At 34.2% G+C, this 13,954-nt stretch overlaps 1 protein-coding gene across 3 annotated transcripts in view; it reads right to left on the bottom strand.

The window, feature by feature from the left end:
* Positions 1-13,954, bottom strand: part of LOC111051320 (mitochondrial glutamate carrier 1) — a 65,799-nt gene that overhangs the window by 31,990 nt on the left and 19,855 nt on the right. Inside the window, exons 7-9 of one of the 3 annotated variants that reach the window (XM_022337811.2) lie at positions 12,154-12,339; positions 10,245-10,401; positions 4,430-7,205 (exon numbers count right to left, since the gene is read on the bottom strand). In XM_022337811.2, coding sequence (XP_022193503.1) covers positions 7,064-7,205; positions 10,245-10,401; positions 12,154-12,339 — 485 coding nt within the window. In that variant the 3' untranslated portion in view covers positions 4,430-7,063. Of the gene's footprint in view, positions 1-4,429; positions 7,206-10,244; positions 10,402-12,153; positions 12,340-13,954 lie in introns of those variants that run through there. The other 2 variants (XM_039433692.1, XM_039433693.1) reach the window with 2 other exon arrangements.

Raw genomic sequence — 13,954 nt, 5'->3', positions numbered from 1 at the left:
AAAAGAATAAAAAAAAACAAAGAATAAACAAATGTATCACATAGGTGAATAAAGTATTTTTTTAAAATAAAATATCTTAAAATTGAGACAACATTTCAACCCTCCTAATTAAAACTGTTGTAGGCTATTATTCTGCAAAGTTTTAAACATGATTTGATGTTTTAATTTGAAAGGAATTAACCGATCATTTGCATTCTATTCTTCGTACTCCCATGTGGGTTATTTTTATTAGTTATTTTTCGCCACACTGCACAGAAAGCAGTTGTTTTCCAGTCCCTACGTAGATCTGAAAGACATTGTTTGCAGACGACTCTTGTCTGACGTCAGAACAGGTTTCTTTCCGGCCTAGGCCAGCTGATCAAAAAACTTTTCATTATTTGTGTTCATTATTCAATAATTAAAACATTTATAATAATATCATAGAGAAACAATAGCATAAGTAGATATCCCATGGTACAGGGCGTTTATGTCGCAACTTTTACTGTTATCTCAAGCCGCTAGTTCATGTAATTCTTTCCCGTGAAGCTGTGTGACACTGGTAGTCTCTCATATTGTGCCGTTCATACACTCTCACCCCAACAAAACAGTAAAATTCGACAATAATCAACAGTAATCGGCTTGAGATAACAGTAAAAGTTTCAACATAAACTCCCTATACCATGGGATATCTACTTACGCTATTGTTTCTCTATGATAATATCATCTTATTGTCATTTGAAAGAATAAAAAAGTATAAACTCAACGTCCCACATAATTGAACATCATCTTTTAGGTTATTTAGACAAATCAGAATAAAAAATAAAAATACTTGGACAATTTCCTGATATTCAGATTACCTCAGATTTTCTAGAGCTATCACTTCCACTTCTGCTTTCGGAAGTGCGTAGTAAACAACTATTCTCATATATATATTGTTTATTTTTGAGTGTGGCGAAAAATAGCGTTCGCACCACGGGCAAAAATGTTTTTTCCTACAGTTACGTTGAAAAGTGGCCATTGCTGCACTGATTACAGAACGCAAAGAATCACTTTTCCGCTCTAGTGCGGGAAAAAATTTTCTGCACTCCAGATTTGCAACATGGCAACGCAAAATACTTAGTAGGTTATATGGAGCAACAGTGCAGCAAAATCAAAATGAAGTTGGTAACAGTGACTGCTGTGGCTGCTATAGTGAGCAGAGGTGCAACGAAGCACAACGCGCTAATTATTATTCATTATATATTATAATGGAGGACAACGAGGACTTTAGGATTTTAGGATTAAGCTTTTTATCAATAATAAAATTACACAGAAAAACATTTGATGGATTTCAGGCAATTTTACCCATAATTACCCACTTTTCATATTCAATGGTAACTGTAGGAAAAACTTAATGTGAAATACGTGCGCAAAGTTCCTCTGCTGCACTCAAGAAACCATTCCCCCCTCGCCTACGGCTCGGGCGTAAACGTTTCTTTCGGTGCAGCAAACTGACACTTTGCGCACTAGTTGCACAAATAACTATTCCGGCTCTCAATCTTTTCAATCGGACTTGAAAACCGATTTCGAGCCAGAAAAATCTCATTTTCTGCTCTAGGTGCGAAATATACCGCTATTCTTGATATTTTTCCTTTGTTTGGGGTATTGAAATCACTGGCTATGCTATGCTATGAGTGTATGCCTACTTCAGGCCTACTTTACGATTATAATTCAGCATTTTATACTTTATTTTTCAATCGTGTATGCACATGCGAGCGGCAAACGATTCACAATTTTTTTTTTCATTTGGTCTTGAATGGATTGTTTTGTTGATAATTTAGTTGATATGAGGAAAGACGTGTATATTAGCATTTTTGAAGATTTTAGTTTATTTAATTTTTTCATTGGGGAGCATAGTGAGATTGGGAACATTCGTTTTTTTTAAGCTTGAATATAAGAAGCTATAATAAACATATATAGTAGATGAATTGATGGTGATTCTAAACAGTTACAATAAAAAGTTTGACATAATAGCTCTTACTTAAACGTGGACTGATGATAGCTGCGTGACTGTAAATATGGAAGGATATGATATATTTTTAAATAAGAATAATCGAAACCAGAACTACGGAGTGATAGTCTATGTGAATAAAAATGTTTTGCTGTGTGCCAAGGGGATGTCTTGATGGCGCGTCGTGTGTGGAATTAACAGTTTTTAAGAGTAAATTATGTTTCAACTGAACAACTAGAACAGGTGACATCAGATACTTTTGGTTGAAAAAACTGCGTGAGATCTACTATTCACAGAGCTACTAGTTTATTTAATTTGAAAAATATATATATTCCAACTAGCCGTCAGGCTCGCTTCGCTCGCCATATCCGTCTAGCCAGGAGGCTCCGCCCCCTGGACCCCTGACTGGATCGTCCAAGAATGAGATCAGCAGGCTCGCTTCGCTCGCCTGCATTTTCCATTTGAGCATTTTTATCATATGTTAGGACAATCCAGTCTAATATAATATTCCCAGGATTGAAGTAGCAGTGCCCAATCAATTTTTCCGCGATAAATGCATTCAAATCTTCAACTTGGTGCCAACCTAACAAAGTCAACTCAACTTAATGCCAAGCTGAAAAAATTATTAATTTAGTTGCCAGTTAACGACTATTTCGAAGAGGTACTCTATCCAGATTATAGTTCTATAGTAACATATGATATGAAAATTTCAATTATAATTAAGAGATTGGGAGAAAAAGAATATACATGCTAAAATACGAACTTTAAACCCTTAAAATCAACCCTTAGAGTTAAAATATTGCCAAAAGATTTTTTAGTGCGCCTCTAAACGGCCAACCGAACATACCTACCAAATTTGAACGTTTTTGGTCTGGTAGATTTTTAGTTCTGCGAGTGAGTCAGTCAGTCAGTCAGTCAGTGAGTGCCATTTCGCTTTTATATATATATAGATGGATAGAAGATTACTGTATATCAAAATTTGAAACTCTATAAGAACTCTGAACTCCTCATAAAGTATACTGAACACTTGAACAAATAATATGCAATGGAGGTCCAATAATTGATCAAGTCAGCTTCATCATTATTATTATTAATTTTTCTTACAATAAGTGCACCATTGAAATGATAGGGAAAGAAAAAATAAAGTAGCCTTTCCCAAATTTAGATAAGGTTACACATAGTCCGAAATAGGTTAAGTCTTGTATTTCTTCACTTCAAAAAATTTTCAGCTCTTAATTATTATTCTCAAAAAGCGAAAATATCAAGTGTTATTCAATTAAGTTCGTAGCGTAAATGTTGATGCTATGGAACTTTTTCATAATTGAAAAGACTTGAAATATTGTCAAAAATACACTTCGTTTAAATAAAAATTAATATTTTACAGGATTTTTAGTTATGCGAGTGAGTGAGTGAGTGCCATTTCGCTTTTATATATATAGATTTTCAGGAGCTGCTGTTGAACTAACGGATTAGTTCATCACATTAATTTGTCAATATCGGGGACCGAGCTTCGCTCTGGAGTACAAAAGCATAAAAAATTAATTGATTACGAAAGAAGAAATGAATTATAATAACATTCATCCAGAAATGTTCTATCTAATCACAGTAAATTGAGATTAATTTCCAGATGAATGCAAAAATTTCCCTTACAAAGGCCCACTTGCACAAAAGCCGGTTAAATTTTAATCCTGATTAACTTCACGTGAACCAAATCAGAGGAGACCAATTCAAAAAGATGGATCTACTGAAATTAATCAGATTGAAAATAACCCGGCTTTTTTGCAACCGGCACTAAGTATCAGAATGAATGATTACGAAAGTTCAACAGCTATAGTTACAAAAATATCAATGATATATAGTAATTATTGATACAAGTTTTATCCTTTTAAAATAACATTTATTAACATATTTGAACGATTATTATAAGTTATAGCAAATAATACTGAATATATGTTTGAAGCAAAGGCAAATACAGTATTTAAATAGCATAACTGGTTTACCAATAATATTGTAATTAACAATAATTATGTTCAATCACCAATAAGCGCACTAAAATATGTTCATAACTACCTCATAATACAATAATTATTATCATATTATCACAATCCTCTTCTGGACAGCTTATTTCAACAGTATTCTGGAACATGTTTCAATTTTCTTGCCAAAGAATTGCATTGATACAGTTTATGATCAGAGTAAAAATTAAACAACACCAAATTAATCTTGTCACAATTTTACAAATTTTTCCCAGTTTTAAACTCATACATAACGATCCTGATAGAAAAACTCCTGTAAAATCAGAATTGATAGGTTTTGTGTGAAGAATTTTTCCAAGATTTATAAATTCTTAAGGAAATTATTCTAAGATTCATAGTTTAAATGGCAGAGAATTCAAGTTCAGTACTCTCTCATATAAGATATTACCAATCCATTTATTCAATATCAAGAAATTTCAAGTCAGGAATAGAATAGAATTATCAAAAATAACGCCAATTACATTACCGTACTGACAAAAATATAAATATATTGTCAGTTTATCAATTTATTGCTTAGAATTGACAGTTCCAGTGATAATGTGACCTTCTTTGATACGAATCGATCTAAAACTATACGAGTGTTATTATTACAATATATTAAATATAACACATTCATTTATTACTATGCTTCTATTACACACATTCTATTAATTTGAGTTTGTTATTCATTTCCTTGATTTGGATTGCTATTGAAGATGTACAACAAATAGAATAGGTACAATATTCTTCCTAGCTATATATTCTTTACATATTTAGCTAGTTTTTAATTTACTCAAATATTTCTGATGAATGGAACTAAGTGATTTTAAACCACTATAATTAGAAGACACAGAATGGGTTATTGTGAATAGAAAAAACTATTTTTCTATCTCTACCCTGCATTGAGTGATCAGTTTTCTGTTAATTGACTAAAATTCTACTCTATACACTCAATCTACACATTACCTTGTTAGTCTTTCCCCAAGACATAGTTTCAAGGATTTGGAATCTGGCCTCATTCATTCGTTAACAATATATTTCTCCTAACAAAAGAAATAGAACGTTTCATAGAATTAAAAATGGCCAACTTCTAGAAAATAAATTATTATAAGTAGTTGATCATTATTCAATAAATAAAGCATCATCAAACACTCTAGCACAATATTAAGCACTGGACAAAGTTTCTTCAAAATTGTTTCCCCATTATTTTAATAAAATACTTTGAATGGCAGTATCATCTTTTGTGAATGTGTAAAAAACGTTTAGAACACACAGTGTCTAGTTTTGATCAAGTTCAACCTTTATCTCATTTAAGCTCTACTTTTCAATTCCGGTAATGAGAAACCAACTAGAATAAAATCCACGATATGAAGAAAATATTCCTAACTCACATTTAGATTAGATCTACATAGAAATTTATAATAATATTACAATATCATGAAGCAAGAGTATTTCAGCAGCCACGAAAAACATAATATATCTCCAATTAAGGGATTCTAGTTTATATGCATTTATTAAACTTGTATTATCCTAACAGAATAATTTCTAATTGAATAAACTGACAAACACTAAATTATCTATTAATTTATGTAACAATATTGATCTAATTTATAAGAATTACACAAAGGCTACCTAATTAAAAAATGTCCACGTTCACAACCAGGTGAGGTCTAGAACTGATAATCATTTTATGGATATTTTCGTATGATTTGTAAAGTGGGCCCTTTTTAAAACTTTATGAAGAGAAATAATAAGTTTATTGAGAAACAAAAACTGAATTTTTTGTCAGAATGTTAAAATTTATTGAATTACATTCAAAATTATTATTATTAAAAACAATTTATTGACAGTGAATACTTTTGACATAAATAATATGTACAAAATCATTTTTGGATGCAATTTTAAAACCTAGAATAGAAATATCACAATAATTTAACATCTTAATCTTCTAAGATTTAATACAACATGTTAAAATTATTAAAATCCTATGCAACAACATTTCACGAGAAATCAATGCACACAACATACACACTCACACAAATACGGAATGGCCACATAAGTTGTCTTTTACATTAATATAATGAAATAATGCGCATAATATTCTTATACAACAAATACATTATTATAGGTAATTATTGTCAGTAGATAGAATTGAAAGATACCTAACAATCAAGCATAATCTATTATTGTAGACTATGTTAAACAACATTTTGATATGATGACACTCAAACAACAGTACATTAACAACATCGACGGTTATAAGTAACATTTAGCCGTACTTACCATACACTGATCATCAACAATATTAACGGATACCGTCACTTCAATTCATCATTGGGTTGATGAATGAATTAATCTTTGATAAGTTAATCAATCTTGGTCAAAAATCAAAATTGCAGGATGCAATTTTTGATAATGAGAATCATAAATTTGAACAATCAAATTTTGATCGTTGATATCTCATAGTGAGATTCACTTACAACTGTCAGCATCCCTCATAGACAGCATTAAAGCTACCCATTCAAACAATGCTGCCAGTTTAAAGTGAATCTCCCTCGAAATCTGTTAAGCCCTGCACACACACACATCAATGCTTGTTCGTACGATACTTTGTCGTCCTTATGAATTCTGTCAGATTAAACGGAGCTTGACAAACATCATCTGTTTAATCCAATAGAATATTTATAAGCACGGCAGAATATCGTACGAACAAAATCGATACGTGTGTAGCTAGCCTTAGTAATGTTTATTTGTTCTCATCAGCATAAAACGGTCCAAAACGTTTCGTTAATTCAACAACTGCTATACTGAGATTCACCTCAAGCTATCAGCATTTCTCATCATATGATATAGCAAACAAAGCTGACAGATTGAAGTGGATCATAATTAATAATTTTATAATTTAAATTAATAATATCATAATTAATATCCAATTAGATCAAGATTAGTAGAACGATAATTCTTTGACGGTAAACGATAGCCTTCAGTGTACGGTAGTTACAGTAGAATTCCAATAGACGATAATAATTTCGGTGGCATAGACATTTAACTATTTTTCTCTAAAGATTCCGGATCCAGTTTACTTTTGAACTCCGAGCAGTTTTTCGGCGACTCCCAGGTAGTAGACAGTTTGCGCAATGCCAAACAGGGGGGCAATGACTATCATACGACAGGCGCCGCCCTTGAAGAATGCAGTCGGTCCCTCGTTCTTCAAAGTTTTGCTGAAATCAGAGAAAACGATTAATGTAATTCTTCACAGTTTCAATAAAATTAGATAAAATATTTATTGTGATTCTTTAGAATTTTGCTTAAAATGACAGAGAGAAACGTTATGGTGATTCTCCAAATTTTCAACGTTTTCAAACTATAGAGATTTACAAAACTAAGGCCCATGTGCACGGTTTAAACGATGATAGATCAACTGTTGGTTGTACCTCGGGTTGAGACACGTTATACTAAATGCGACCACGCCTAATTGCAATCAAAAGCGGCTCATACACTGGTCCAGCATTGCATGTCATGCTTGCAGGATGGGACAAAAAAGGAAGGATCGTGCCAGTGTGTGAGGAATGTCGTGCTAAGCACGTCCTGCATTGCACAGCACGATGGTAATCCGGAAAGGTTTGATTTCCGTCGCGCCAGGCCAAAAAATATCACTTTCACAACCGACTTCTAGCACGGCACGGAGCGAACTGAATTTGCAGTGTATGGCGCTCATCGTGCCATGCCAAGCTGGTCGTGCCAATACAAAAAATGGCAGGATGTGCAATGCACGAGCAGTGTATGGACCGCTTTAGATTAGCGTTCAACATAGATGGTACTTATTTGCCTAAACTATTCAATTATCCATAATATAGCATTTTTACTCTCCCTAGGACAACTAGAATTTCAATTAAATAATTATTCAGACATTTACTAATATAGTTCTTCAGGAATTTACTAGAATGATTCTTCAAAAATCTAATAACAGATATGCATTCTCAGAAAATGTACTATAATGACCATTTAACACAGCTAATATTAAGAACTGCTCCCACACACGGACGTAATAGTCCATGTTGGTTCTTATATTAATTTCATAATTGTAATTGTGTTGTAAAAATTGTATTATACGTGAATAAATAAAATTGAATTGAATTGAAATACAAGGTGGAAGTTATAGTAGCCTAATTCTTCAGAGATTGTCTGCAGTACTGAAAAAATTCTACAATTCTTCAAAGATTTACTAATCAAAGATACTACTGAAAATTTATATAATTATCTTTTCATAAAGATTATGTAAAAGATTTACTACTAGAATTTACTCGTCTAAGAGTTGAAGGTTACTTCAATTTATTACTCTATTCAGAGTATCACTGAGATAATAGAACGATTTGACTGAGATTCTTATAGATTACTGTCAAAAAATATAAAAATCAAGTTAGTTCAATCAAGACATAGTATATTTACAATCAGGACAAATTCACCGACGATCAGGCAAAACTCAGTCTAATCAACTAAGTATTGAAGAATTTTACCAAACTACGGAACATGACTGACTAGAGCTTTAGAAAAATTGAATGTTATTACAAAAATGTTACAGGAGATTATACAATCAACGAAAAGCAATAATAAAGTTTATTTATTTACGCTTGTTTTGATTTTCAACGAAGCAATAAAAATATTCATTTACACAGGTTTGTTCTTGCGTGTTGGGGTTTGATCACATTGGATGAACATACGTGCAAATGCACGCGTGGTCATGCATGTCCAAGCGCACAGATGAGAAACAAAACCTGGAAACGAGCATGGGGAACACTCACACTGAAAGCGTGCACTTGCTGGTGGCGTTCAGTGTGAGCAGCTTAAGACAAGTCACAACGTGTTTCAATGGCTCTTTCCAGAATATGTTTTTCGGCTCATACTCAAGTGATCTGGCGAACACTTGCACATACACGCATCCCATTTGATTATACCCTCATATGAAGATGATTATTTTTGATGTATTCTAAATCTGAAGCCATTCAATATAAATTAAAGAACGAACTATTTAGTACCATAATTATTTGATTGTATGGTATGAGATGTTGTGATATTTCTCCATAATTTGAAAGAATACGACGTTGACGTTATATTCACTATATTTGTTCAAAAATTAATTCACATTACAGAACCAGGTTTCATGGTAACACCTACCACATCTTCAACTGAACTGTTTGACAAACAACATTAGTTGATCGAGTGATGTGAGGTCTAAGATTCAAGTCGACGGTTTGGCATATCTCTTTATGTGTAAATGTTTGAATGTTTAAATGTTTATATGTTTCGCATTTACGGCGAAACGCGGTAATAGATTTTCAAGAAATTTGACAGGTGTGTTCCTTTTTAAATTGCGCGTCGACGAATACATAAGGTTTTTCAAAATTTTGCATTTTTAGGATAATACAGAAGGAAAAGGAGTTTCCTTCGAACACCAATATTGCCGTAAAAATCAGACTATAGAATTATTCATCATAATTCAGCTGTCTAGTGGACTATAATACTACCCGTTCAAAAACATCGAACTTCTTGAAAATCTATCTTTCCATCAAAGTTAGTAGACAGTTGTCTACTATCTTTGTCTTTCCATAAGCTGAATGATTCTAGTTTGGAGTTTGGAGTTATTAATAGAAAAACATTTTTTTTACATTTTTCTTTTTTAATCTTTTCAAATATTATTGAAAATAAATTTATTTATAAAATCATGAAAAGTGAGAAATGAAGTTTGCAGGAAATCAGCATTATGGTAGTTTATTTTGTTAATTTCAACACACCGATTTTTCGCCAACACGACAACACAGAATGTTCTCTGATGGGTTGATTGGATTGGCGTATCGACGGCAGCCAGACCTGATAACAGCGCTCACACTCACGTTCCGGGACGACACGTCACGGTACGATAGGCCAGAAAGCTCTATGTTTATTTAGGATTTTCTCTAGACATGTTAAATTATTTATTAATTTTTGAGAAAACATAACAACAGGTCAATGTAACTTACTGAGCGCGAGGTCTACTGTTCACAGAACTACTAGTTCAGCTGAAGATGTGGTAGGTGTTACCTTGAAACCTGGTTCTAAAATGTGAATTAATTTTTGAACAAATATATAGTGGTATTGACAACATCAACGTCTTATTCTTTCAACTATTTAGTACCCTTTCAGTTTCAGTCAGGCTTATCGAAAATAGGTTGAGGAATATTTTGAAAATAGGTCTGTTGAGAAAGAATGTGTTAGGTGCTTACACGAAGGTGTCGGCAATGCCGGAATACTTGGGTCCGCCCTCGTCCTTAGTGATGGCCTGCAGTCGAGTCTTGACCACATCGAACGGATTTACGGCCAGTGCAGCCAATGAACCGGACGCACAGCCAGACAGGAACGAGCACCAGAACACTGCCTCACCTATGAAACAAACATAAATCACAAATCTCATAAAAACCTATTGAAATGTGGATTTTGCATAAGAATATTTCTAGTAAAGCAGCCTGCACACATTGTTATGATGGTTCTTGTTATAAGTTACTAGATAACCAAAGCAACATGAACAAGTTTGTTCTCAAGAACATTTAAAAAATATTAATTTAATTTGATTAGACAAGCACAAAATCAAATCTATGATTGGGAGAGAATCAACAGGATATAGCCCTTTACTTTTGTATTTCAGTTTCTCAAGCATCAAATTCATTCTTTTTTCTCTACGAGATTTTTTACAATCTATTGTGAAGCAGCCTGCACACAGGGATTATAGTAGCTTCCAGAATCAGTTGTGAATTGTGAATCTCTGGAACTAAAATGTAAATGACATTTCCAGTTCCGTGTTTCCGCGACAGCTATAGAAATCTATTATTGTCCCAGTGTGCGGCTGCTTTAGAGTGTAAAAAATTTGAAAGAGTGGAAAAAGAAAAAAATTTGATGTATGAGAAACTAAAGTAAAAACAAGGGTCATATTTGTTCATAAAATGTTCTAGAGAATAAACTTGTTCAAGCAGCTTTGGTTGTCGAGTAACCAATAACAGGAATCAATCATAACGTTTCTAGTAGTTGGTTTCTAGGCAACAAATCCTACTTGGCTACGATCGTACTCAAGAATAATTCATAAATGCGGCCCTAGATCTGTAAAGGCAAACGCACAAAACAGCAGTCAGCAAACGGACGTATGCAGATAGACGGAAGTAAGATCCCTCCTTGTAATACTGTATGTATTTTCTGGCTGTAATAAAATCATTGAATCCCAAGATGTTCGAATGTTGTAACGCACACAGACGTCCGTCTGCATATGTCTGAACGCAGACGTTTAATTTTTCCTCCATCTGTCTGCACACGCCTGTCAGTTGCGCCTTAATGCAGGGTTCACCAACCTTAGGCCAGTTATAGAATAGACACGCTGGGAAGTCTAGCCTCTGAAGCCAACATCTACTGCCATATCGCCCCATCGTGACGTCAGCATTGGATAGTAGAAAGCTTTCAGATTTTGTCTATTTCAGATGGAAGTAAATTATTATTTATGAAAATGGTAAACTCCCGCTGCGCTCCCGCTGAAATAGACACAATCTGCTATGGAAAACAATGTAAACAAACTCTACAGAAAAGTTTTCTATTCAGTGCTGACGTCACGATGGGGCGATATGTCAGTAGATGTTGGCTTCATCGACTTTCAGTATGAATATACAATGGGGCGTGTCTATTCTATAACTGGTCTAAGTCACCAACCAGATTCAACTACCTTCGATCAGCTGATAACACAAAGCCGGTATTACTTGACAAAGAACTGATTGCTGACAAGACAAAAGTTTATCTCTGCTTTGCTTTGTGAAAACAGAGAAAACATACTCTCCTTAATGCTTTCCTTTTGAAACATGAGGGCCGTAATTATAAACGTTACTTGAGCTCACACTTTGAAAGTCACACTCCGTCACCTTCACTAAAAGCATCTAATGAGATTTTTTTAATCATTCAGTACCATTTTATTTCGATAATATTAGTAGTAGACCTAAAAAGAAAAAGTCAAAATTTAATATAAACTATGGTATTGCATTGTTAATTGTGAATTAATATAAGCATAGATAAAGAATTGATCCAACCAATGTGACCTACTTGTACTTAATTGCCTCGAACAAGCTGATTGATACTGGGGAATGTTAAATATATAATCACCTGATCCATCACTCTTCCTGGGGCCCAGATCGTTGAGACGAGCAAACAGAGGGAAGTAGACAACGGAGAAGGTGACGTCCCTAAGCATGGTGGCAGCCGTGCCTCGGTACAGGCCAAGTATGCCTTTCGACCTGAACAGGTCCAGAGCTAGCGAAGTCGCCGACACTTTCTGCACTGTTCTGCCCTCTGCACACACAAAAACAAAAACAAGATTTAATACACTTCAGATGCAAAACAACAATTTGCAACACAACAAAACCCATTCAATACTGTACAACACAGAACACTCAATTCAAAACGCGGGTAGGCTGATTTCTCAGGTGGCTAGTCCAAACAGACTGAAACAATATTGGGACGTTGTGCCGTTCAGTTTGAACATTCTCACAGCATCGTGTTTACGTTGCAGGCTGATACACAGAGAGTCTATAGTCCGAGAAATAAAACTTTTTACACGGCTCTCTCCCAAAGACAAAGAGGCCCGATACTCTTTCCTTCACTAATCACTCCCACTACCTAACAACATTGTCCCTACTTTTGTGTCAGTATCTAATTGTGCACGCCTCTCCACTACTCTGTCCATGCTTCAAACTGTGGAAGGAGAAATCGGTTTCCCCTCTTCATGTTAAAAGTAATATCTCTCGGACTATAGTCAGCTACACCGTTCACAAATTAGAAAATTAGATACAGCTATTACTGATTTGCTTCTTGAGATGGGAGTTCCTAAAATGTGCCATATCTCAAAAGTGCAAGTGTATGAAATTAGATGAATATAGTCTGAAATATTCAGTTTAATTAGGGTTTAAGGATTAAAATAAAGGTTAGGGAGCTTAGGTTTTAGCTTTTAGATGACAATATGTAGATATTATTTGGCATGTTTTGATAAATTTAGATAATAAACACAAATAACTTGAGACACTTGAGGCACATGGTCAATATGATACTGTATCTTAGACCAGTGTTATACAATAGACACGCCCCATTTGTATATTCATACTGAAATTCGATGAAGCCAACATCTACTGCCATATCTCCCCATCGTGACGTCAGCATCGGATAGAAAACTTTTGTCTAGAGTTTGTTTACATTTATTTTCCATAGCAGATTCTGTCTATTTCAGCGGGAGTTTACCATTTTCATAAATAATAATTTACTTCCATCTGAAATAGACACAATCTGCTATGGAAAACAATGTAAACAAACTCTACACAAAAGTTTTCTATCCGATGTTGACGTCACGATGGGGCGATATGGCAGTAGATGTTGGCTTCAGAGGCTAGACTTCCCAGCGTGTTTATTCTATAACTGGTCTAATTACTGTATCCACAAAGCAATGGGAACTAGACAAACTGAAATTTCGCACAACTGAGATCCTTCCGATCAGTTGATTCTTGCAAATTTGAGATAATATAGCACATATAAATGACACTCATAGGTTCGTACATGCAAATACTCGGTTTGAAAGGAGAAATTTCAGCTGTTCGTTTAAACCCCGAATGAATCATTAATATAAATGCAACCATATCTACAAGTAAACGTGGTTTAGCGTTAAACCATAGAGAAACAATAACATAAGTAGATATTCCATGGTATAGGGTGTTTATGTCGTAACTTTTTCTGCTATCTCAAGCCGATAGTCCACGTAGTTCTTTCCCATAAAGCTATGTGACGCTGGCAGTCTCTCATATTGTGCCGTTCATAAAATCTCACCCGGTCAAAACAGTAAAAATCTACAATAATCGACAGTAATCGGCTTGAGATAACAGTAAAAGTTGCGACATAAACGCCCTATACCATGGGATAT

Source organism: Nilaparvata lugens, chromosome 7 (assembly GCF_014356525.2).
Source record: "Nilaparvata lugens isolate BPH chromosome 7, ASM1435652v1, whole genome shotgun sequence".
Classification (NCBI taxonomy): domain Eukaryota; kingdom Metazoa; phylum Arthropoda; class Insecta; order Hemiptera; family Delphacidae; genus Nilaparvata; species Nilaparvata lugens.
Note: the sequence above shows the minus strand (reverse complement) of the source record. Positions and strands in the feature narration are given on the sequence as shown.